This window comes from Aythya ferina (genome assembly GCF_964211825.1).
Source record: "Aythya ferina genome assembly, chromosome: 1".
In the NCBI taxonomy this organism is placed as follows: Eukaryota; Metazoa; Chordata; class Aves; order Anseriformes; family Anatidae; genus Aythya; species Aythya ferina.
Genome location: NC_140296.1, coordinates 9,023,136 through 9,046,566, shown reverse-complemented (window position 1 = coordinate 9,046,566; position 23,431 = coordinate 9,023,136). Strand labels below are relative to the sequence as shown.

Genomic DNA, 23,431 nt, shown 5'->3' with positions numbered 1-23,431 from the left:
ACTAAGGAATAAACAGAATAGAAAACAGAGATCTGCTCATGTGCATTAACCACTAAGATTTTATTTTTTTTCTCAGATAATTCCTCCAAATTTGGTCATTCTGTGTTACAGGTGTTATCCCAGTTTCTTCATTAAGGTTCAGTATGATTTAATTCACTCTACATTCTTCCACTGCCTTGTACCTCCTAATTGCAGGAGGCGGGATTTTTTATTTCTGCAGTAATTAGCATGACACAGAGTTAATATTTATTGGTTCTAATGTACTGCAGTACAGATCACTTTCTATAATCCTGTAGACATAATCACCAAGTTCAGCACAGACTCATAAATAACTTGATATTATTTCAAACAATATTTATGGGAAGGTGAGCTACATCTCAAAAAACAAAACAAACAAACAAACAAACAAAAAAATCCCATCTCAGCCACAGAATAGGTATTTCAGCTTGTCAAAATTGCAATACTTATCCACTGGAGACCTACAAAGCTTGGCTTTGTACCTGGCCCATGCACTTGCTGCCTCTGTGCCTCCTGCTCCTGGGAGAGACACCAAGTCTGTTCTCAAATGCTGGGAGCCAAGAAGGATTCATAGCTTGGGGGAATTTTGCTCCAAACTGGTGCTAGCCTCGTTGTATGGTTTAAATGCCCACCTGTGGTACAACAGGTGCTCTCCTGCAGCACGTCATCCAGTTTAGTTTAATTTGAAAGAAATTCAGTACACTTCTCTGAGACTGTGACACTCAGTCAGCAGAAATGATTTGGAGATTGACTTTGAAAGCCCACTCCTGAACTGAACTAAAACATTCATCTGGACATGGCCTGTTTATCTGTCCATGCCAAAATTCAGTGGCATCACATTAGCTTTTCACAGCCCATAGAAAAGCAAAAATTTTTAATTTCCTTCTTTACAAATTTGTCTCATATGGGAATGTACCAGACAGAGCAAAAAAGATCTTTTATAGAAATAGATTTTGTTTTGACTGTGAAAGAAAAGTTCTGCTATGGGTATTAAGAGCAAGCATATGAGTTCCCCTGTGTATTTATTCCCTGTCCTCTTATTCTTTGGAACTCCTCAACTTCTATTAGAATTTTATATTTTTCTTGATTAAAAGTTTAATCAGTGCAGTCAATTCTGTTGCACATCACTAGCGTCATCATCATTAAATTCATCAGTGCCACCTCTCAATCTCATGATGACCCTGCATCAAGAAAGGCTCTTGACTGAAGATAGCACTCATCAATAAATTTAAGAATGTTTGAGTTCCAGTGAAGACAGTGGAAAATGACACTTCAGTGAACAGTGCATTTAAGGCTACCTAAATCATACTTTCTGTAGAGATAGACTTATTTATTTATTTATTTATTTATTTATTTATTTATTTATTTATTTATTTTTCTGGCTGAGAGGTGAGCTCCTAACTTGTGTATTCAGACCTGTCTTAAAACCACTAATAGGATAACTGATGTCAGTAGGGTTATGTATATGCTTCTAATCTGACATGCATAAATAGTTTATGAAGACAGTGTTGAAAATCACTTTCAGACTTAATTTTTGTCACTGCTGCTGTTGTTAATATTGCAATTTTTGAAGACTCTATTATGGTACATTAAAAAGAAAAAAAAAAAAAAAAAAAACATTTTGTCTCATTTTTTGAGACGTTCACCTTAACTACAGAGTTTTAACTACCGAGTTTTGTGTTGAGGTCATGTAAACTGGCAGTCAGACATGGCAGGTTGGATATGCCCCTATGTAGCAAAGTGGGCCAGATAACATCTCAGTAAAATGTTCTGCAGCTGCAGGAAGTATATTAAAATTCTCTAAAACAGTTAATTCCCTCACAAATCCTTTGACAATTGCTAGCAGCCTCTACGAAGAGCTAAGTAGCCTCATTACAAATTATCAGGTGAACTGAATGAGATTCAATGTTTAAAGAAAATCAGAATAATAATTCAATAAAATTGAAGCACAAAGCCCAGTGGAGAGTGCTACTGTAAAAATTTAGTTATTAACTTTTAAGCAATCATATGCAATAAAGCAGCCGAAATATTGTTTCATAAAAAAATACTATTGCTGATGCAAATATGATTCATTCTAATGGCTACTATAATTAACTGCATGGTTTGTGAGCTGTTAATTTTGAGGGTGAATAATTGGTTAAAACAAGTTTTGTGTATTGCAATGTAATACGCTTGTTCAATTTTCCACTTAATTTCAACTAATATGTACTCCACTGTTGCAGTTTTTATGCCTATTATTTTTAATTAGGAAAAAGCAATACCTTGGTAGAACAGAAGAAACAAGCAACACTGCATGTTGTTTCCAAGTTTTAATTCTATTACAGATACTTCAAGCTCATATCACTTAACTATCCAAAACGTTAATAACTGTTCCTGAGGCTGACTAGAACTGGAACTGGGAGTGCTAGTTCCAGCATGAAGTAGAAAGAGAGAAGGGAATTCTCAGTCCACTTGTTCACTTACTGACCTCTACACAATGATTTTCAATGCAAAGTATGTATCTTTGTTACTACTCCTGACATTTTCAGTACTCCAAATTTTTTCAGTAGTTAGAACTGCATAGTGATGTTATTCACCATCAAAATGTAGATGCACCTATTTTATGATGGTATCAGGCTCTTGCTGGAAAGCCTTGTTCATATCCACAGAAAGTGCCTAGACATCAGATCGGGTGCTTGTCTTTGGGGTGGATAATGGTACAGTAGATGTGTGCCACACACAGAGCCATATATTAGTCTTCATTTCTTTCAAGAAACAATTGTCTGTACACCATCTGTTCATGGCATATCTTGCTTCTCACATTGTGCAGCTCCTGCAGCTGACATGGGCATGTGTAAACTCCATCCCTGCTGCATGCCAGTGACTCTTTGGGAGGGAAACTCATGCAGTGGACAGAGAGGGTTATTTGCATTTCCTTTGCTCCTGGCTGCCCACACACAGGGCTCCCTGGGGACAACTGTTTGATTGATAAAAGAAGAGCATATGTTCTAAAACAGACACTGAAGAGCTCTTTGCATGTCCTCCCTCTAGAGCCAAATCTTTCCAGGTGCCTGACAAATTCCCAGCACCATTGATGAAGTTGTTTTGTCTCTGACTCTTGTCCCCACCCCTGTGTTAATGATCTGGTGGCTGAAGTGCAGCTGGCAGCTTTGCTGATGACATGTGAGACAGAAAACCTCCAGCCTACTCTTCCTTATCTGGGCTGGTGCTGCCAACAGGGTGAATATGTCATTAATAACACTACACTTAAAAAAAAAAAAAAAAAAAAAAAAAAGCCCTTCAGGGTGGCTGCTGAAAGGATTTTTTTACTGCATATCTTACAGAAGCTTAGAAGCTTAAGCAGGAAATAGAAATCCAGACATTACATATTAAAAGCCAGAAAAATATGGTTACCAATTCTGTCTTAAGCAGACATCAATTCTCTCACTTAAGAGTCATCTACTAGGCACATCATCAAACTCTTCATGGACATTTTAATGCAGTCCTCTGCATTGTATCATTATCCTCACTTTGCAAATAGAGAGGGGCAAAGGACATAGAGATAAGAGAGTTATTAGCATGGCAGTCTTTTGATACAGTTAAAAAAAAAAAAAGCCAAGTCACTCTGTTGGTTCCCATGTCTCTGTAATAAAAGTATTGTCTTCAAGGCCACTACTGGATATAACCCACGTTAGCATTTCCACCTCCAGTATTCACAAAAAGATTTCTGAGGCTTTAGAGAGATTTCTGAACTCTGAGAGAAGCTCCTGGAATCACAGAAACTTTATGTTATAATTAGTGACGGACACTTTGAAAAAAACAATATGTGTGAGCTGTGGAGTTGCACAGAGAAAGGCATCAGCTGGATAGCAAAACATATAAAGGGAACCTGTTCATTAGTTCCTTTTTTCCTCTTAAAAAAAAAAAACAAAACAAAACAAAACAAAACAAAACAAAAAAAAACATGGTCAGTGCACATACTGAGAACAGCATCCACTATGAGCTGCTTAAGAAGACTTACACTATAATCAACATCAACAGGTGTCTAAGGAGCTGATTGTATTTCAGCCCTGTACACTAAAAACCTGCTTTCTGATCTTCCCCAACAGGCCAGATGACTCTGAGAACGCAGCACGTTCAGGACTCCAAGATGGGTTTTGTAATCAATGCGATATACTCGATGGCGTACGGCCTCCACAACATGCAGCTGTCGCTGTGTCCGGGCTATGTAGGCCTCTGTGACGCCATGAAGCCCATTGATGGCCGGAAGCTCCTGGAGTCCCTCATGAAGACCAACTTTACTGGGGTCTCTGGGGACATGATCCTGTTTGATGAGAATGGTGACTCACCAGGGAGGTAATGTTAACATCTGTCAAACTTCTTAAATACCAGACATGCTAACTGTACAAAGTAGATGCATTCACACTTGACATCAGAACTAAGATCTCACACTTTATTTTTCATATTTTCATGCTTTCTGAGCTTATTTTTCCAAAATAACTCTTTTCATTAATGAATAATTTTAATGATATCTAAATTATGGTTGATGAAAAGAGAAGAGCTTTCAGGTACAGTCTTCCTGTGTGAACAATAAACCATGAGACCTTCAATTTTATGTTCATATACCATGATGTCCACAATAGCATTACCCTCTCTCTCTCTTTTAGTATTTAAAAACATGTGTTCAAGAGTTAAGCAGTCATTATTTGAATAATCACCTGGATATAGTTTCTTTATTAAGAAATCTAAGCTATAAAATAGATGTATATATTTATCTGGGATTTTTTTTCCCATCTAAATAATTAAAAATTACTTCATTACCCTCCAAATAAAGTCATAACAAACACTTGCATAACAGACATATATATTAATATATGAATATATTAATACATATATAAAAACATATTAATCATAATAATTAATATTATTGCATAATATTATTTTATATTGTGCTGACATAAACTAAATTGAATTAAAACCAAGCTCATTTTGTTGATAAATTAAATATCTGAGAGGGTTTTTTTTTGTTTGTTTATTTATGACATATATGTATTGTCTATATAGAAGTACATATTCAGAATAGTCATGAGATTTTTTTCCTAGGTTTCTGCTTACTGAACTGTCAGAAGATGAACAGCAAGTGTGATAGCATTCAAAGTATATTTATTTATCCTTACAGTTCAGTGGATTGATTCCTGTCTCATTCACTACATTTATTTCAGTTTGATTGAAGCAGCCCTTTCTGTCTGAATTATTGGGAAGTTTTTAAATATCTGTTTGATGACATTATGTAAACAGATAAACTAGAGGGAAAACTGTTCATCCAGTGCATTCATTACTTAAATTCTGTATTCTCCGAGTTTTCTTCAATTTCAGTGTTGGTTTTTTTTTTTTTTTTTTCTTCTCATTTTATTTGAAAAACTTTTATGTCAGCATTCTCCCCAAATGATAGCAGGCCAGCCACTTACAAAAGAGTCTGCTTTAACCAGTTCTCTGGAGACACATATTTCAGAAATCTTCATGCTCAGACTCTAAGGAACTGCACCATGAGCTGGCAGGAGAAAAACACAAACTGGCAGGAATCCAGGAAAAATTTGGATGGGAATTTATTTTCATCACTGTTTTGGTGAGCAAGGCTGTCTTCCATTAAACATTTTTATTTTTACAAATAGCTGAATTCTGAAGAAAAGTGCGCAGTCTGGATTTTTCTGACATAATTTTTTAAAAAGACTTTTCTTAAAAGATTCCCATTTGAATGTAATGATGTTTGGATGCAGTAGATTGCATCCTACCTTATACCTGTCTCTTTTTCACTCATTTCTTGCAGAAAGACTGAAGACTTCAGCAAACAAATGACATGTAACACCATACACCAATGACAACATCTACATTTTTCAAAGAGACCTTTATCTTTACCTTTTCCTCATGTAGGCATGCTTAAAAATAATGCTTTAATTGCATTTCTTGCAAGGAATTTAACTGAATGTCTTTTGTCTCTTTATACTCAATATTAAATTCTAAGGAACAAGATGAAAGAATTATATTGTGTGCAGTTATTTGCTCAAGGCACTGTAGAGCATCAGTGTTTCACTGTAGAGCATGGGTCCTCCATGTGTGTGAGATACTGTAGTGCTCTGTCTACTCAAACTAATTAAATGTGTGAGAGGAAAAAATGTACTCAGAACTCGGTCATTTTAGAAACATGGGTCTTTGTTCCCTCTTCTCCTAAAATTGTCATGTGATTAAATACAGACTATGTGCTTCAATTAGCCAACAGTGAGTAAAAATTTACTGTTTAGTGCTTAAGGGTTTGTAGGAAGCACCATCTTTAATTCCCAGGTTTTTAGTAGTTTCTAGTCATTTGAACACTGTCAAATACTATGTACAACAGCTGAGAGAGGGTGCAGTTGTAGTGGAATGACTCATGTACCCTGTTCACTTTTGTTGATATCTGCATCTTCACTTTGTTAAACAGAAATTTAAATCCTCACAGCTGTACTGTGGTGGTGGTGTTAAGCAGGGAAACACAACATAAAAGGCCTTTCTGACCTAGATAGCTTGGGATTTCAATGTAGAGCAAAAGGGTTTTGATACTATACATCAGATGATTAACCTCACAAGATGCTTCCAGTCCTGGTCCTATTCCAAAATCCTTTATCTATATGCTGAGCTTAAGCAGATAGATAGTCTGGCTTACTTTAGGAGGGATAGAAGGCATGGAAAAAAAAATAAAAAATTAAAAAAAATAGAATAAAAAAAAATAGAATAAAATAAAATAAATAAAATAAAATAAAATAAAATAAAATAAAATAAAATAAAATAAAATAAAATAGCAACGTCTATGATTTCTTGGGGAAATAACAAATACCTGTAACTACTATGGAAACTCCAAAGAAAAAAATTGAAAAATCAAGAAAAAAACAAAACAAAACAAAAAGAAAAAAAAAAAAAAAAAAAAAAAAAAAGAACAAGATGCTAATATTTTGGCTTTTCTACCAACAGGATAGGGATTCTCAGCAACTTTGTGGCACTTCTGATTTGAAACAAGTGTTTTGCACTGTGATTAGGGCACTGCTGGAAATGTGTTATTGCACCATCTGGTCTCTCCTATCCTAAAGTGATAAACTGTCCCTGCAGTAACTCAAGAAAGCTCCAGAGAACCAGTGATTCATGAACTTCCACTGTAGAAATAGACTTCCTGAGTCTGGCTATTACTATCAGTCCACCAGCACTGTTCTCCTCAAAGGTCTTGTGAGAGACACTATACATGGAGGCAATAGGTTTATTTAATTTGTCAGGTTTCTTTCCAGTATTTCCCCTAGGATGTATGCATGGAACTAATCTGCAGCTACTGGAAGGATAACTATTTTAGTTCCTTGTGGTCTGATGAGCATTGGCAGTACTTTTGTTCATCTGCCCATAAAACTCTGAATTGACAGCTTTAACAAAGCAACCCTCAGAGGAGTCTTGATGTCCTGACAATACTGAATAAAGACCCTACAAGGGATTTGGGGCTAACTTTTGAGTTAGTCTGTTTATCCTTGAACAAACTGTGTCTGTGAACCTCAGAAAAAAAAAAATAAAAAATTTAAACATGTATAAAATCAACCTGTTTATTTGGGTTTGTGTATGCATTATCTGAAATAAATTAATTTGTGTCAGTCTGGTATTCACTTCTGTAACTTTGACAAGGTAGCTGAGTCTCAAGGTTGTGGACACTTCTTTGTACAGGATGGAAAGTAAGATATTCTAAATCTAGGATAATCATAATTTTTTCTTCCTAGCTATGTTATCATTCATTTCTTCTTGTTTTGGAACAATTCAAGACTCTCATGATATGGGTAATGACATATCATCCATTCAATCAGGCTTCACTTCCATTTTCTTTCACAGGTTGCTTGCAGTCCTGATCCTGACCTGTATGTGACTTTGGCATTGACTCCCTAACATAGTCTCTTCACTGAGACAGTTAGACTTTATCTCTTCATTTAAAGCATTCTAAGATCCAAGGATGGAGACAAGCATCACAGAAGAGTTTTATTATATATATGCACTATGTCAGCCTGGAAAAAATATTGATGTTATAGCATGATTACTGCTTGCTAGTCTCAAAGCCATTACCTCAAAACTTATAAGAGAGCTTTAAGTATCTTATTTAAGAGACTATATGATTTAGTGGGTTGGTTCTTTTCATTATCTGTACATTGGGCTTCATAATGTGTACTCTGACAATATCACTCTTGATCCAACTCAGTCAATACGCTTTCTCCTGAGGACTATGTTTTTGCCTGTTGCCAGGAAAATGTAGGCTCCTCGCTTATGATCCAGCCAGGTTTTATGGGCCTATGATGGCATTCATATTCATTCTCTGTCTATACTTTTTGTTTATTTTTCATCAGTGAATATCATGTTGCTTAGTGTGATTACTGCAAAATTCACTGAGAAGGAAGTAAAGAACAGATAACGTCATTACTTCAGGAACTGCCCAACTGTCTAAGCATGAATTACAAATAAGTGCCAAAATAACTGACCTGTATGGCAGAAAGGTGGCCTGGTGTTTAGCATGGCAGTAGGAGGCTGGTGAATCCTAGGCTGCTCCACAGACTTTCATTAGGACTCTGTGGGAGCTAATAAGAGGAAGAGGAGAGGGAGAAATGTCAGCCTGAACACTGGGATCAGCTCTGGCTGTACTGTTAACACTTCTGTTAATAAAGGTCAAAAAGGTCTTACCCGGAAGCAGTCTAGAACTGAGGTATGAATAGTCTTTTCCTTCCGTACTGTATTCTCTGAGGAATTAAACATGTTCTGGTCACTGATGTATTATTTAAATGTGAAGTGGGTTGTGTGGATGGATGATAATAGCTTTTGATGCTACAATGCTGTGAAAGAAAAAATGAAATAAAGAAGCAGTGCCTCTGGATCGGGTCTTCCTGAAGACTCCAGCAAGTCCCAGAGTCCTGGAGTCTGTGCCTGATGTCTCATACCTCTCCAGGTGTCACACCAAATTGTGTTATGCAAAGTCTTTTCATTCTGAAGGTCTAGATGGCTTCTACCTCACTTACCTGGCTTAATCTCAACAGCTAAATGGGCACTTGCAGACAGTGAGGAGCATCTGATATTGGGAATCACCATCATGTGTTTAGATTTCTCTGCATCTGCTATAAAAGGGAAATAGAATAGCTGAGGTTCCCTACTTAGTACATTTCAATGCCTAAAGAGTGTGAATCTTGTCTTGTTTCATTGTATTCTGTAAAGAAACAAACAGTCTGAAGAGCTCAGTCATTTAGCCTCTGAGGGTTCAGTGAATTTTCAGGGTGTCAGAAGAAAATAAATTAAAATGCAAAAGGAAAAGAAAGATCGTGAAATCAATATATATATATATATGCATATATATATATATATATATATTATATTATATTATATATATATAATATAATATATAATATATAATATAATATATAATATATATATATTATATTATATATATAATATATATATATGCATATATATATATATATATATTGGGAGAACCTCAAGGACAAGCATAATGCTGAAAATTTTTCATTTACTTTTAATGAGCTTGATGTTGACTGTATAGTGTTATTTTAATGTGAAACATTTTGTGATAATAAAATTAGAGAATGGTTTGGATTAGAATGCACCTTTAAAACAACATCTAATCCAACACCCCTGCCATGGACAGAGACATCTCTCACTAGATCAGATGATGCTCTCCTAAACTCAGCTTATTTTCCCTTTGTGTTTCCAAAGATACGAAATCATGAATTTTAAGAAAATGGGGAAAGACTACTTTGATTATATCAATGTTGGCAGCTGGGACAATGGTGAGCTGAAAATGGATGATGATGAAATATGGTCAGAGAAAAATAATATCATCAGATCTGTGTGCAGTGAACCCTGTGAAAAAGGCCAGATAAAGGTAAATATTTTCTCCATTTATTTTAGTTGTTTGCATAGCCATGAAATTTGAAAACAGGATTTTTCTGACTCTTGCATGGAGACAGTAACCTACATCTTAATTAAAGTGTACAAACTTACGTATATAGTTCTTACTCGGATCATAGTGTTCTCACTGTTTTCATGAATTGCTATTTTCTTGTTACCTTTTTTACTCTTTCATTCCAAATGTTTTAGAGCAGGTTTTGCTTTTTTTGTTTGTTTTATTTCATTTTGTTTCATATTTTGTTAATATCTGATTCAGTGGAGTGCCAATCCCTGACTGGGACTTGTCAGTACAATTGCAGGTAATTCATAAGTAATAATTGGTACTAATTCAGTGCTAGACATAGGCACTTAAACTGGGACATTATTACTCAGACCTTGCATCTGTGGTATCTTCAGAGAACATCATTAACTACTGCTACTTAGAACTACAGGAAAAGTAAGTAAATTTTAGTAAGTAACATTTTATTTATTTATTTATTTATTTTTAATCATACCTGTTTTATCATTTAATTTCTTCTTTAGGTTTTAGATTTTTCCTTCCTCTCTTTCCTTGTTGGTGTAAGGAGTGGGACTGCACAAATCTGTCATATATTAATGGTATTCTGTTATTCTTCAGCATCCCATGACACTAATGATCTAAAAATGCTGCAAGTCCTTGTCTTACCTTGCAGACATTTACATGAAAATTCATGGACTGAAGGGATGAGTAGGGACAACAAAGTGGCTAAGATTGGGTGGGGGGGGGAAGGCAATTTTAATTTCTGCCATTTCACTGGAATATGAGCAGGGGCTGATGGGAGGCTGACCATGCTCTGCAACACAGAGGGTGAAACTCTTCTCAGTCTTGTGCAGTTTTAGGACAGTTACCATGATTTATTCACTGGCTGGTTTTTGGCAGCCAGTAAATGAGTTTCATCAGATTGAATGCATGTGTCTCTAGTGCATGCATATAAAGTTATATGAGATTTTCAAACTTTCTTTATAGTCAGTGGTGATACGTAGATTTTTCAAGATCAGGAATCCTCTCATTCTCAGGATTCAAAAATAGAAAAGACGAATCTTGATATAGAAGCACTTCTTTTCACTGTGGGACAGTTGGTTCAGATAAGAACACACTTTCAGCAGACACATAAAGGAGTGGGATGAATTACACCCACAGTAATTAATCATAGTTTTACAGCATGCTAACCTTCTCCAGATACAAATACATATATTTGAGAGGATAGATATGGACAAACAGATATTATTTCAGAACAGGGCGTCTCTGAGATCCTTTACAATGTGTCCACAGCTCAGTTGATGGGAGGTGTCTTCATTAACCTTCATTAAGGTTCCTTCCACCTTCTGCTTATGCTTTCAAGGAAACTCCCAGGAGGATTCTTCTCTGTCAAGGCAGTTCATCACACACTTATATATGTACATATACTTGAAGTCCGGTATCTGAAGTTTTCTTTATGCTCTGCTTTATGCTGTTGATTATAAATCTCAAAGTTTATGTTACAATCTCTTATCTTTATGGCATTCACAGATGGTGGGGAAAGCTTGACCCTGAGTAACTCCATGGTTGTTTTCTTACAGAATCCTGTGGAAATGACTTATTATGGAGGAATTTGAAAGTTTCATGTAATAATATGCTATTACTCAGCAGTATTTGGTATATTCATCTGCAAGACAGGATAAAATCCAAACACTACCTAACTCTATACATTTGAAATAATGTAAAGACATACAATTATTCAAACAAGTACAGGTTCAAAGAATTAGACAATGAGAAGAAGAGCGTGAAATATTTTTTTAATTTATTTTTATTTTTTTTAAAGGGATGGAAAAGATTGCTTCATTGTTAAAAGTGTTCACACAAAAATGTTCAAGAAATGACAAATAAAAGGATGAAGAAGTAGTTGGCTAAATGATTATATACAAAGTATCTGAAATGATTCTGAGTGGTTGAGAACAATTTTTTTGATTCCTAGAGAAAGATACATAATCACAGTTAGAGCTGGGAAAAAAATACTCAGTGTACTAGTTTTCTGTCAGATTTGTCAAATTCTAAGTCTTTTAGAAGAAATTTAAGAAGTTGGTTTGTTGAAAAGTTTAATAGAAAGCTGTAAATGAATTGCTTTGATAAAATTGTTTTAATAATACCATATGGTTTCTATTTTGACATTTCACTTTCTTCAGTGTTTTAGATGGTGTAAAATGATGATTTTTATAATGCATCATTTACCAAAATGTCTAAAAATTAGTACAAGTTTTCTGAAAATTTGTTTTCCCAAACACAATGTATTTAAAAAGATCATGTTTTTGTTTTTTTCTTTCATTTTGAACTAGAACAAATCCAAAGATGTGAATTTTTCTGGAGGACAGATATGCTGCTTTGCAAGTAGCTGTAGTCTAAACCCTTATAGAACAAATCATTTATGCTCTTGCTGCTTTTCTCCAAGTTTAGCTATTCAGGTGATTTTTACCTCTTTTCATGCTCTACAATTTTAAAAACAAAACCCCAAATTGTAGTTTTCAAGTCCTCATGTTGCTGATGAAAAGATGCAAATTAAACATTTTTTCACTACTGTATTGTAAAAAGCAATATGAGCAATAAAGTCCTTTTCGGTTACACTCCTTTGCATTTCATTTATTGAAATTATTATAAAAAGGCATTTGGTTTTGAAGTCCCCTTCTAAATTCATCATTAAAAAACAAAACAAAACAAAACAAAACAACAACAACAACAACAACAAAAATAAACAGCCACCCAAAATCTAAGTCAACCTCCTTCTTATGCAATAATTTGAACTATTTGTTTATAAATTGTTTGGAAAGAACAGAGAGACTGGGAATACTTCTCTTTCAAAAGAAATACATATTGACAAGAAGCACAGATGTTTTCAATGCCCAGAGATGATAAATAAGGATCTTGAAAAATCTGCATCTCAATCATGAGTATGCAATATCATTTGGTAGCACATTATAAAACGAGAAATCAGGTCAGATATTAAAATGGATGAAGATAACATTCTCACTCCTAAATGTTAATTAGAAATGCAGTAATCTAAATGATTCTGGAAGAGGATGCTCAGTTTAATGTTTGGAAAAAATCTGTTTTAGAAAATTACTCACAAGTGGATGAAAAACAACCACCCAAAAATCTTTGGGTAATGAACACTCAAGCTCTTCTCAGTGGTGCCCAGTGACAGGACAAGAGGCAATGGGTGTAGACAAGAACACAAGACTTAAGGAAGCATTTCTGTTCTGTAGGGGTGATAGAGCACTGGCATGGGTTATCCAGAGAGGTTGTGGAGTCTCCTCCCATGGGCTTTTGAAGTCCTGGGCCACATGCTCTGGGTATACCTGCCTGAGCAGGGCAAGTTCGACCAGATAGCCTTCAGAGAGCCCTTCCAACCTCAATCATTCTGTGATTCTTTTAAATGATGTTGCTGACATGATTCCCTGTATTAACCACAATGTAGTGAGGTATATGCCTTGAGTATCATGCATTGGTTTCTGTTTGCACATTGACATTTATGAAATTTTGAATTTTACTAATTTTTTCAAAAAGAGGGATAAATCACAGGTTGTGGTACTGTAACCCCATCTATACTTTTGTTCAGTAAATGTTTTTTTTCTACTGGTACTTACATGGTGTGAAAACTGAGAACTCGGGTCATGGTTTTGGATAAGCAAACATATCATGAAAAGGAGTTATCTTTAAAATAAAATTAAAAGATAAAAAATCTCTCTCTCTCTCAAAAAAAAAAAAAAAGAAAAAAAAAGAAAAAGAAAAAGAAAAAGAAAAAGAAAAAGAAAAAGAAAAAGAAAAAGAAAAAGAAAAAGAAAAAGAAAAAGAAAAAGAAAAAGAAAAAGAAAAAGAAAAAGAAAAAGAAAAAGAAAAAGAAAAAGAAAAAGAAAAAGAAAAAGAAAAAGAAAAAAAGAAATCAAATTAGCAACAAGGGCAGCAGGAAAGTATATTCGTGTTGCTAAACCAAATGTTGATTCTTGTCTCAGGTGATCCGTAAAGGAGAAGTCAGTTGCTGTTGGACCTGCACCCCTTGTAAAGAGAATGAATACGTCTCTGATGAATACACATGCAAGGCCTGCCAGCTCGGCTCCTGGCCCAACGATGAACTTACAGGTAAATAGGTTATGGATGTGTTTATGTTGTCAATTAAAATGTTCATCTGTTAAGATGAAGAAACAAAAGCCATATGTAAGTGAATATCAGGACTGTTTCAATCAGATTGAGCTGAGGGATAAAACTGAAATTTGAACTAAGACTGGTATTTGTCATCTTGCCTTGAGATCCAGGAGTCTCATTAAATTGAGCTGCTCTCTAAAGGCATGAATTACTGGAGCTAGAAATAAAAAAATCTAATCCTGGTTTTAAATTCAAAGCTGTCCTAACACCAAATAGGTGATGTAGATCACAAGCTTCATCAAACAGGTAGAAAAAATGAGTTATCATTGGAAAAGTTATTAAGGGAGATGAGATTTTAGATGGTTTTATTTTCTTCCCAAGCAGGCACAAAAGAGTTGTGATATATCTCCTTTTTACTCTGAACTAGTAGTTGCAATTACTGCTTCTGTCAGTAGGAATGCTCCAAACAGACAGTGCAGACTACACAGAAAGCTCAGGTTCACATTCTAGCTAGGCCATCCATCAGAATCCAAAATTCAACATTGCAGGGACCAGGCCTGGTCAAGCCTGGTTAATTTATGAAGGTCAACTATTGCAAACAGTCAACTCTTCAAACACCAGGACTCTTGTCTGACATGTGGCAGATCCCAGATCACATCTTTGTTTCAATGAGCACCTGAATTTTTGCCCAAAGTAGATCAACTAGATCAGCAGCTGCTAACTAGGTAAGGAGGGAAAGCTCTAAGTGCTTAATCTGATCAGCAGAGAGTCCAGTTCTGAAACATGGGTGATGGGAACTGCCCACTGACTCAGAGAATTTGGGGTAATTAGCCTGTATGAACTGTGCATAAGACAAAGCAAAGAGAACAGCCACCAGGGTAGCCTTGGGGTTCAATGCTTTCTGCTGGTTACCTGGGGCACACAGGTCTTGGCCTCAGCCAAGGCATTAGCCTGGGCTTGTGGGAGGATTTACCTTTTGAAGGTAAATTTTGCCCTCAGGATGCAAGAGCAGGAGAAGGTGGCACTTTGAAAGGCCCTGTGGGATGAATCAACAATTTTCTACCTAGCTCTGGTTATTTTAAAGGAAAGTAGATATCTTTAGTCAAGCCAACTGCTTCGTATAATACATGTGCTGCTACATTTTGCAAACCATTCATCTGGCTTTAGACATGCATTTTATGTGTTGTCCTACGGGGACCAAAGCTGACACGCACACATAACCTCTTGGACATCAGTGCCAAGCAATGCTCCTCAGCAGATCTAGCCCTTGCTCTTCAGCCAGGAACAAATTCAGCAGACAGTATTTGGACACTGAACCCTGTTAAGCTTCCACGAGTACTGCTGTATGCATTCCTGGTAACAGGACACCCACCATCATAGCTTCATGGCTCTGTAGTTCCCATCTAAATTACTGTTCACATGATGGCTGGATCTGGTCTTATTTAGCCTTGTATCAAAAACAGATTTTAAAAATTCTATTCCCTGTTTATCCATATAATATATTGAGCTGTATATTTTTATGATCATATTTATAGCCCCAACTTTTTCAGCTTGTAAAGAAACTGCCTCTCAGTCTAACCTTGTTTGCAGCATAAAATTTAGTAATACATGTGAATTAAAAGTGAGGAGAAGGAAGTGTACTTTGTATTCTAATTAGGAAAAAAATATATATATTAAAAAAATAAAAATGTTATTTTTACAAAGCATGCACCAGTCTCTTTGAAATATCCCTACATCTGATACTGCAGCAGTCCATGCCTCTTTGCTGCCAAATAAAGCCATATCTTAGGTTAGGTTAACTCCACAAGGCTACACATAAAAACTCATTAGAGTAAGTCTTCCTTGCACTGTCACTCTCATATAAGAGTCCTGGTTTTGCATCTCCAGTAAATATATCATCCATGCAACTGAAAAGGCTTTCAATGTGGAGCAGCACCTCACTGTCTGCCAGAGATCTAAACTTGGATAAAAACATTTTTGGAATCCTTTCTTGGCTCACACAACAAAACATTACTTCATCTTTCTTGTGCTCAATGACCAGCATCACTTTTGTGCCACAAACATCAATATATAAAACAGGTAATGGCTAGGATGTTGCACACAGAAAGAAACAGAGTTTAGTGTTGTTTTTTTCAGCCACCTGTGGAATATCAGATGCAGGAGGGGAGAAGACAGAAGGGATGCAATATGTGTAGGAAAACAAAGTTGTTCTCAGAACAGAAAAAGAGCTGTGAGATCTCAAGTACAATAAGGCTTAGCAAGTCCAAAGGGAAAGACAAGTGGAAGGAAGAGTTTCTCTTGATTAAATCAGTTACTGGAAAATATGTCCATCTAGAAAAGAAGCTGAGGCTAGAAAGACAATGTTTAGCTGCCAATATTTTATTTCCTCTTAAATGTTTGTCTCACCCCTTGTGCACAAAATGTTCCCCAGGGCACAGGCTCTTCCTTGAACACAGACTTAATTCTCTTCCTTTTCTCCCCAGTCTACGTATACCATCTCAAAATGAACTCCAAGTCCATTTCTTCCTCCTGCCTTAGTGTCAAGATGTATTTTTCAATCTACTGTAGCTCCCTTTCTTCCTCATGCATTGTGTTAAAAACACCCATACCTGACAGCACTACTTCACACAGGAGTCAACTAGGGTGGCTGAGCCATATTCAATTATAGCAGTAGAAACTGATGGTTTGACGTCCAGAATTATATGCTCACTTCTCCACTCTTCCTCATGGTGTTACTTTCACAGCAGAAGGAAAAGAAATGAATGCTAGGTGTATTTAGATGTAAATTAATTGATTTTCTTAACATCTCTGATCCAAATCTCAATGCAATGAATTTTTCAGTAGACTGATGAGGACAGCTTTTTGGTTCTCCAAGAAAAACAGCTTACTTTGAGGACATGACCTTCTGCATTCAGAAGGAGTACCTTGGGAAGACCAGACAGGCAAACCAGCAGTCCATAGCTTTGTCAGTGGCTGTAGGAACACCTTGCTCCAGTTATCTCTAGTGATTGTTTTAATGACAGTTTTAAGGGGAATTTGGGAGTGGAGGGGAGAGACAATTATTCCCTCTTTCTGTGATTCAGGGACAACACTCAACAATAACAGAAACAGTTTTGTCTAGTAACCTCAGGGATAACAAAGAAAGCAGATGATATTAATTAAGTGACATTTGGATTATCTACAGGCTATATTGCCATTTTCCTCACTCCTTGTGTACTCCAAATATGACGGTTATTTGATTTTCTTAATTAGATTCAAATGAACATAGGAGCTGAAGTATTTAACAGTTCCTGAAAAGTTTTCTTTGACGTTCATGGATAAGGCTATAGTCACAAAAATTATTGTGTTAAATTATTGTATTAGATATTAAATTACAGTCACAAATATATATTTTGCTATAGTCACTAAAGATTCTTTCACCTGACAAGATGCGATATGCCCACAACAGTAGCATTATTGATCTAAGCTTCTTATTTGAAAGTGCCAGGTGAGAACTGGAGCATCCAAACAATCCCTGAACAGAAAGGACTGAAAAATGACACCACCTCTAAGTGACACAGTCATTTCAGTGGGCTCTGAACACACTGGTTCTGTATCCTGTTCACAGCATGCTCTTTCCCAAGCCTAGGCTTGCACTGGTCTACACTGAGAAATGCAACGGAATGGCTCCCTCCAAGCATTGCGTGTGCTGTTAGTGAGATCAGCAGAAAACAAATAGCTCCTTGAGCTCCAGGAGCCCTGGTGCACACTGCCCATGGGGCTAAGGGCAGGGGCAATATTCACATTGAAATATGGCACATCCTTGCAGGGGTTGGCTGCTTCTTCCTGCAACCTGCCCATCTGGGCTGTGATGTGTGGGGGGGTTTGAAGCCTGGATGTCTCATAAGTTCAGAACCTGAATGAAAAATAACATTCATATCTGTGCCTGAAATATTTTCCTAAAGTAAATGCTGCTGTGAAGTGGCTTTCTTCTATCACAGCTTGTAATAAAGTTATAACCATTGGTAACTTCAGCAATTGTCTGACAGTTGTGAGCATAAGGCAGAACACAATTTAGCCTGTGCTGACATTGATTTTTCTGCTGAAACATTATTAAGGTCCTGCTTTTGATCATAATTACTAAGACTATAATTCAGATGGAGGGTAGAAGAGGGACACTATTTTTTGTCAGGATGATTTCAGCATTATAGATACGCTTCAGAAGAGTTAAAATCTAATTTTCATCCTGAGCTTCCATGTCCTGCCTTTCCTTTTACTTTTTATTCCAAATGAAATATAGCCATTTCAGTAATTCCTTCTCACATCAGCCTGTTGGGAAAAAGCAGATGAGGATGAGTTAAGTGTTCAGGTAGCAATATTATGACCAGGACCTCTGTCTGTCATTTTCTCACTTCCCTTGTCATTGGATTTGTGGACTTTTCTTCCCTCAGTTTCTTGTTTCACGTAAGATAAGGACTTTAGATTCTAATCTATTTAAATTCCAAGTATCTAGCATGAGCCACACAGCACTTCATGCCAATGTGAGCTGGTTCAAGAATGTTGAGCTCAATGAACAGCTCTTAGAGGTTCCTGGGCTGGATGAAGGGGGACTTGTCAAGAAAGCCAGAAGGATCCACTTGTAATTGTTCCTTACATTATGGAAAGTTTGCTGATCATGACATATTCTGAACAAAACATTTAAAACTCATGAAGACAGCATTTTTTGGGGGTGAGATTTAAATCAAAACATTAGAGCTAACATATGGATGTACCAAATTGTTGCAATTCATCAGTTGTCACTCTGCACATTTCTTATTAAGGAATCATTCCTCATGTGATAGCAGAGAAACTTTAACTATTCATGGCCTTGCCTTTTGCTACAATGCAGAGTTAAATCGATATAGTTGACTTGCTTGAAAATAAACCTCCTGAGATGCAGAGGCCCCAGCTGTTGTAGTTTAGGATGTGACAAATCCCAGCTCCTACTCTGCTGAGGATGCAGAATAGACATGCTCAGCTCTCAGCCACACCCATTGACTATGCAAACCCACCTTCATGGATAGTAAATGTGCCAACCTAGGACCTGCAGCAGGTCCTAGCCAACACATGGTCACCTCTATATGCTTTCCTGTTATAGCAATTATGAGAGGTCCCACCAGAACAAGACGAATAGCTATTGATTATAATATTTCAAATTCCCAAAGCTAAAGCCACCACAAGTTAGTAATGAAATGTTAAAAATGTCCCCTCTCAGAATAGCATGGCATCAATATACCTTAATAATGTGTGCTAAGCCCTATGTGGAGAATCTCTTTCAACTAAAAAGTTGCTATGTTGTTTAGGTTTTAGCCTTGGTGTTTGAACTCCTAATATTCATGAAAGAATCTGTGGAAAGCAAAGAAAAACAAGTATTATGTTAAGGTGTTTAACTCACTGTCCAGGATGCCTTAATCCACTAAAACATACAAAACAGCAGAATTTGCTGCTCATTTTTCCTCTCCATGTGCAGAGTCAGTGAACTTTAGTTCATAATGCTGACTTAAGGGATTTCACTTAAGGAAAGGAAGTGAATTCCTTTCACTTTGCAGAATGTATCCTATTCACAAGCCTTAGTTTGTAATGCTTACCTTTAGAACTAGTTTAATTATATATTTTATATTGCCTACTACTAAAGTTATTTTCAAGATTTATTTATGGATGGTGAAGACACAGTAAAATCTTTTATGTGTCGAGGCTGTAATAACAAATTAAAACAATGTCAAATCCACAGAAAATGGGGACAATACCACAGTGCTTCACATCTGTGAACTCTTACCCCAGATGAACTAATTTTAAAGCAATATGAAAGATCATCTTCTTCTCTTGCTATTCACATGGATGAGTACCTTACTCCCACTGGCTATGTCTGGCTAGAGAAACATAGAGATAGTTTTATGCCAATTTTACTGGGGCTCTGGTCCCAGAAGCAGAACACTCCTGAGCACAAAGTACAACAGCTCTACACCTGCTCCAAATTGGACTGGCTCCTAACTGCCTTTCCAGAAGTGAAAGATTACCTTAGTACACTGCAGACCACAAGACAGGGCTGCTGGCTCTGTTCCACCTGGAGTTTATGAGCCAGCAAGGAGAGAAGACTTTGCAGGTGCTTGGAGATGTTGATGAAGTGTAAGAGCTGGGCTGTGGAGCAGAATCTTGTCTAAATGACCACTGAGTATACACTTATTTAGGAGATATCAATGAGCTCTTTTGTTAGTATTTTTCATCATTTGCCTTGGTATTATGTTGGTCATCAGCCCGATCTGAACAGTGACAATGCTGTTTTTCCATATGTCTTTTACTTAATCCAGTTGCCTCTTTCTGCAAAGTGCTGTTAGAAATGATTAACTGCAAAACTGTTATATGAAAACCACACCAATCTTTGTTTTATAAAGAATATCTAATTCTTAAATTTTAATTAAAGAATAAATCATTACATAGTTTAACACGCCCCTTTTCCCCTTGCAAAATACACCAAGTGATGGAGGGAAAAAAAAAAAAAAAATCATCTCTTTTCTCAGGTATTTTATTAAGAGAAGGTAAAAGGGTAATAAAACAAGGAAGGCATGAAATAGTCTGAAAACAGTGAGAAATGCTTGGCTATGTTTCACCTCTGTTGCAGTGTTAGAAACTGTGCAAAAGTCAGACTCTATATCATTGTCTGCTTGTAAAGGCCAGTTGTCAGGTAAAAATGTTTTCTCTTCAAATTTCCTGTCCAAGAATCTATAGTAACATTAGAAGCTAGTAACAAATTGTTTCTCCAAAACATTTATTAAATTTTGGTGAATCTGGAAATGGATTTAGAGGTCACATTCATAAAACTTGTGGAAGAACCCACATGGGGTATATCTTCACACACCAGAGTATGCTTTCTGGTATTCACCTTTCTCCCACTGGTATAAACTAATTTTAACGATGCCATTCCTGTGCTACATTAATCTTGATGAAGTCAGAATGAAATACCTTGTTGTCTCCCTCACTCTGTATAAGTAAACCCTTTAAAACCAAAAGGAGTCAAATAGATATTGTCAATGAATGCTCATGGGAGTGTTTCATGAAAATCTAAATGTCTTTGTTACATTAAGACATAGTGATAACTTTATTATTACAACAGAAAGCTTTTCACACCAAAGCGGTTAAAATACAAATGGAAAATTAATCTGCTTTCACTAAGAGCAAAATTTTGTTACTCTGAATTGACTGCAAAAGTATATCCTATAACTGCAGTAATGTCAAAGATTTAGTTACTCCAGTTCTTCTGATGTTTCTGCAGGAATGCAGAATTATTTGCCTTCTAATGTTGCCACAAAATCTATTGATTGTAACATTGTATTTTGGTTGCTTATATTTTTATAGTATTAATTGTATAGAAATATAGAATACAGAAATAATTAAATGACAGAAGATCTAATTGTAATATTAATATCATTTTCATTGAAAGATTTTAACATTAAGAATATCAGTTACAGCCTTGAAAATACTTTAAGCTCCACTGAAAATAAAAGGGAAGGACCAGACTTCTTTCATGTAGAAATTCTCCCCCAGAAATGATGCCTCCATTTATTCCTGATCATCAAGATATTGAGGTCCCAGACTCCCTAATTTATTTGGACTGGTTGATGTCCAGAGTACCCTCACTGCTGAGAATAGACAGGTAAAGGCCCAGCACTCCTTCCCCATAGGGAAAAAGTCCCTTACCACCACCCACCCTGAGACAGGCTGACCCCTTTCTGTCTAACCCAGCCAACAGCAAGCAATCTGATTGTTTAAGTCCTAAATTGTGAAGTCATTTGTAATTTGCATACCTCAATTTACCTTCTTTTTTTTTGTTGTTGTTTTGTTTTTGTTTTTGTTTTTTTTCTGTAGGTTGTGACCTCATCCCAGTCCAGTATCTCAGATGGGGTGATCCCGAACCAATTGCAGCAGTTGTTTTTGCATGCCTGGGTCTGCTGGCCACCTTGTTTGTTACAGCTATATTCATAATGTACCGTGATACTCCAGTGGTCAAATCATCCAGCCGAGAACTTTGCTATATCATTCTAGCTGGCATCTGCTTGGGTTACTTGTGCACTTTCTGTCTCATCGCAAAGCCTCAACAGATTTACTGTTATCTTCAACGAATTGGCATAGGTCTCTCCCCAGCTATGAGTTATTCTGCTCTAGTAACTAAAACCAACCGCATTGCAAGAATCCTGGCTGGCAGCAAGAAGAAAATTTGTACAAAGAAACCTAGGTTCATGAGTGCCTGTGCCCAACTGGTTATTGCATTTATTTTGATATGTATACAATTAGGCATAATTATTGCCCTCTTTATAATGGAGCCACCTGATATAATGCATGATTACCCAAGCATCCGAGAGGTCTACCTGATTTGTAACACCACCAACTTGGGTGTTGTAACTCCCCTTGGATATAATGGATTATTAATTTTGAGTTGCACCTTTTATGCATTTAAGACAAGAAATGTCCCAGCTAATTTCAACGAAGCGAAGTATATTGCCTTTACAATGTATACCACCTGCATCATTTGGCTGGCTTTTGTGCCAATATATTTTGGAAGCAACTACAAGATAATCACCATGTGTTTCTCAGTGAGTCTGAGTGCCACGGTGGCCCTTGGCTGTATGTTTGTGCCCAAGGTCTATATCATCCTTGCTAAGCCTGAAAGGAATGTACGCAGCGCGTTCACCACATCGACTGTGGTCCGCATGCACGTAGGGGATGGAAAGTCATCTTCGGCTGCAAGCCGGTCAAGCAGCCTGGTGAACCTGTGGAAAAGAAGGGGATCATCTGGTGAAACCCTTAGGTAAAGTTTGCTACTGTGTGAGTGTGGGGAATTAACTATGTTCTTCTGAGAGTTAGTTAATAATACAAATAGTGAAAAGACAAAGGGAGATATATTAATTCTGTTTGCCTCTGCACTGGGAGAAGAACAAGACCTCTCTCCCACATCTGTAAAAGATCCAAGGTCTGATTTAGTCAAAACGCTGTACAAAAGTTGGACACAGAGCAATGGGCAAACAATTACATTGATGGAAAAAAGGTTTGTATCAACCGTACACTTGTTGCAGGGAAGGAAACAAGATCTTAGGAGTTAAATATATATATATATATATATATATATATATATATATATATATATATATATATAACTAATTGTCTTGTCCTTAAGCACTCTTGCAATCTCTTCCACTTGAATGAATTGCATAGTACCATATATTTCCTCTAGTCACAGCAGGACAACAATAGGGTTGCTGCTAATGCTGCACAATCAAGGTGGAGCAGTCAACACAAGTGGCATCGTGAGCTACTCTCAGGCAT

The 23,431-nt window shown here is 36.5% G+C and overlaps 1 protein-coding gene across 3 annotated transcripts in view; it reads left to right on the top strand.

Moving 5' to 3' along the window:
• GRM5 (glutamate metabotropic receptor 5) overlaps positions 1-23,431 on the top strand; it is a 284,534-nt gene that overhangs the window by 228,900 nt on the left and 32,203 nt on the right. For all 3 annotated transcript variants that reach the window (XM_084533413.1, XM_084533412.1, XM_084533411.1), the window contains exons 4-7: positions 4,107-4,353; positions 9,769-9,937; positions 13,966-14,092; positions 21,977-22,916. In XM_084533413.1, the coding sequence (XP_084389539.1) occupies positions 4,107-4,353; positions 9,769-9,937; positions 13,966-14,092; positions 21,977-22,916 (1,483 nt within the window). The remainder of the gene's footprint in view (positions 1-4,106; positions 4,354-9,768; positions 9,938-13,965; positions 14,093-21,976; positions 22,917-23,431) is intronic.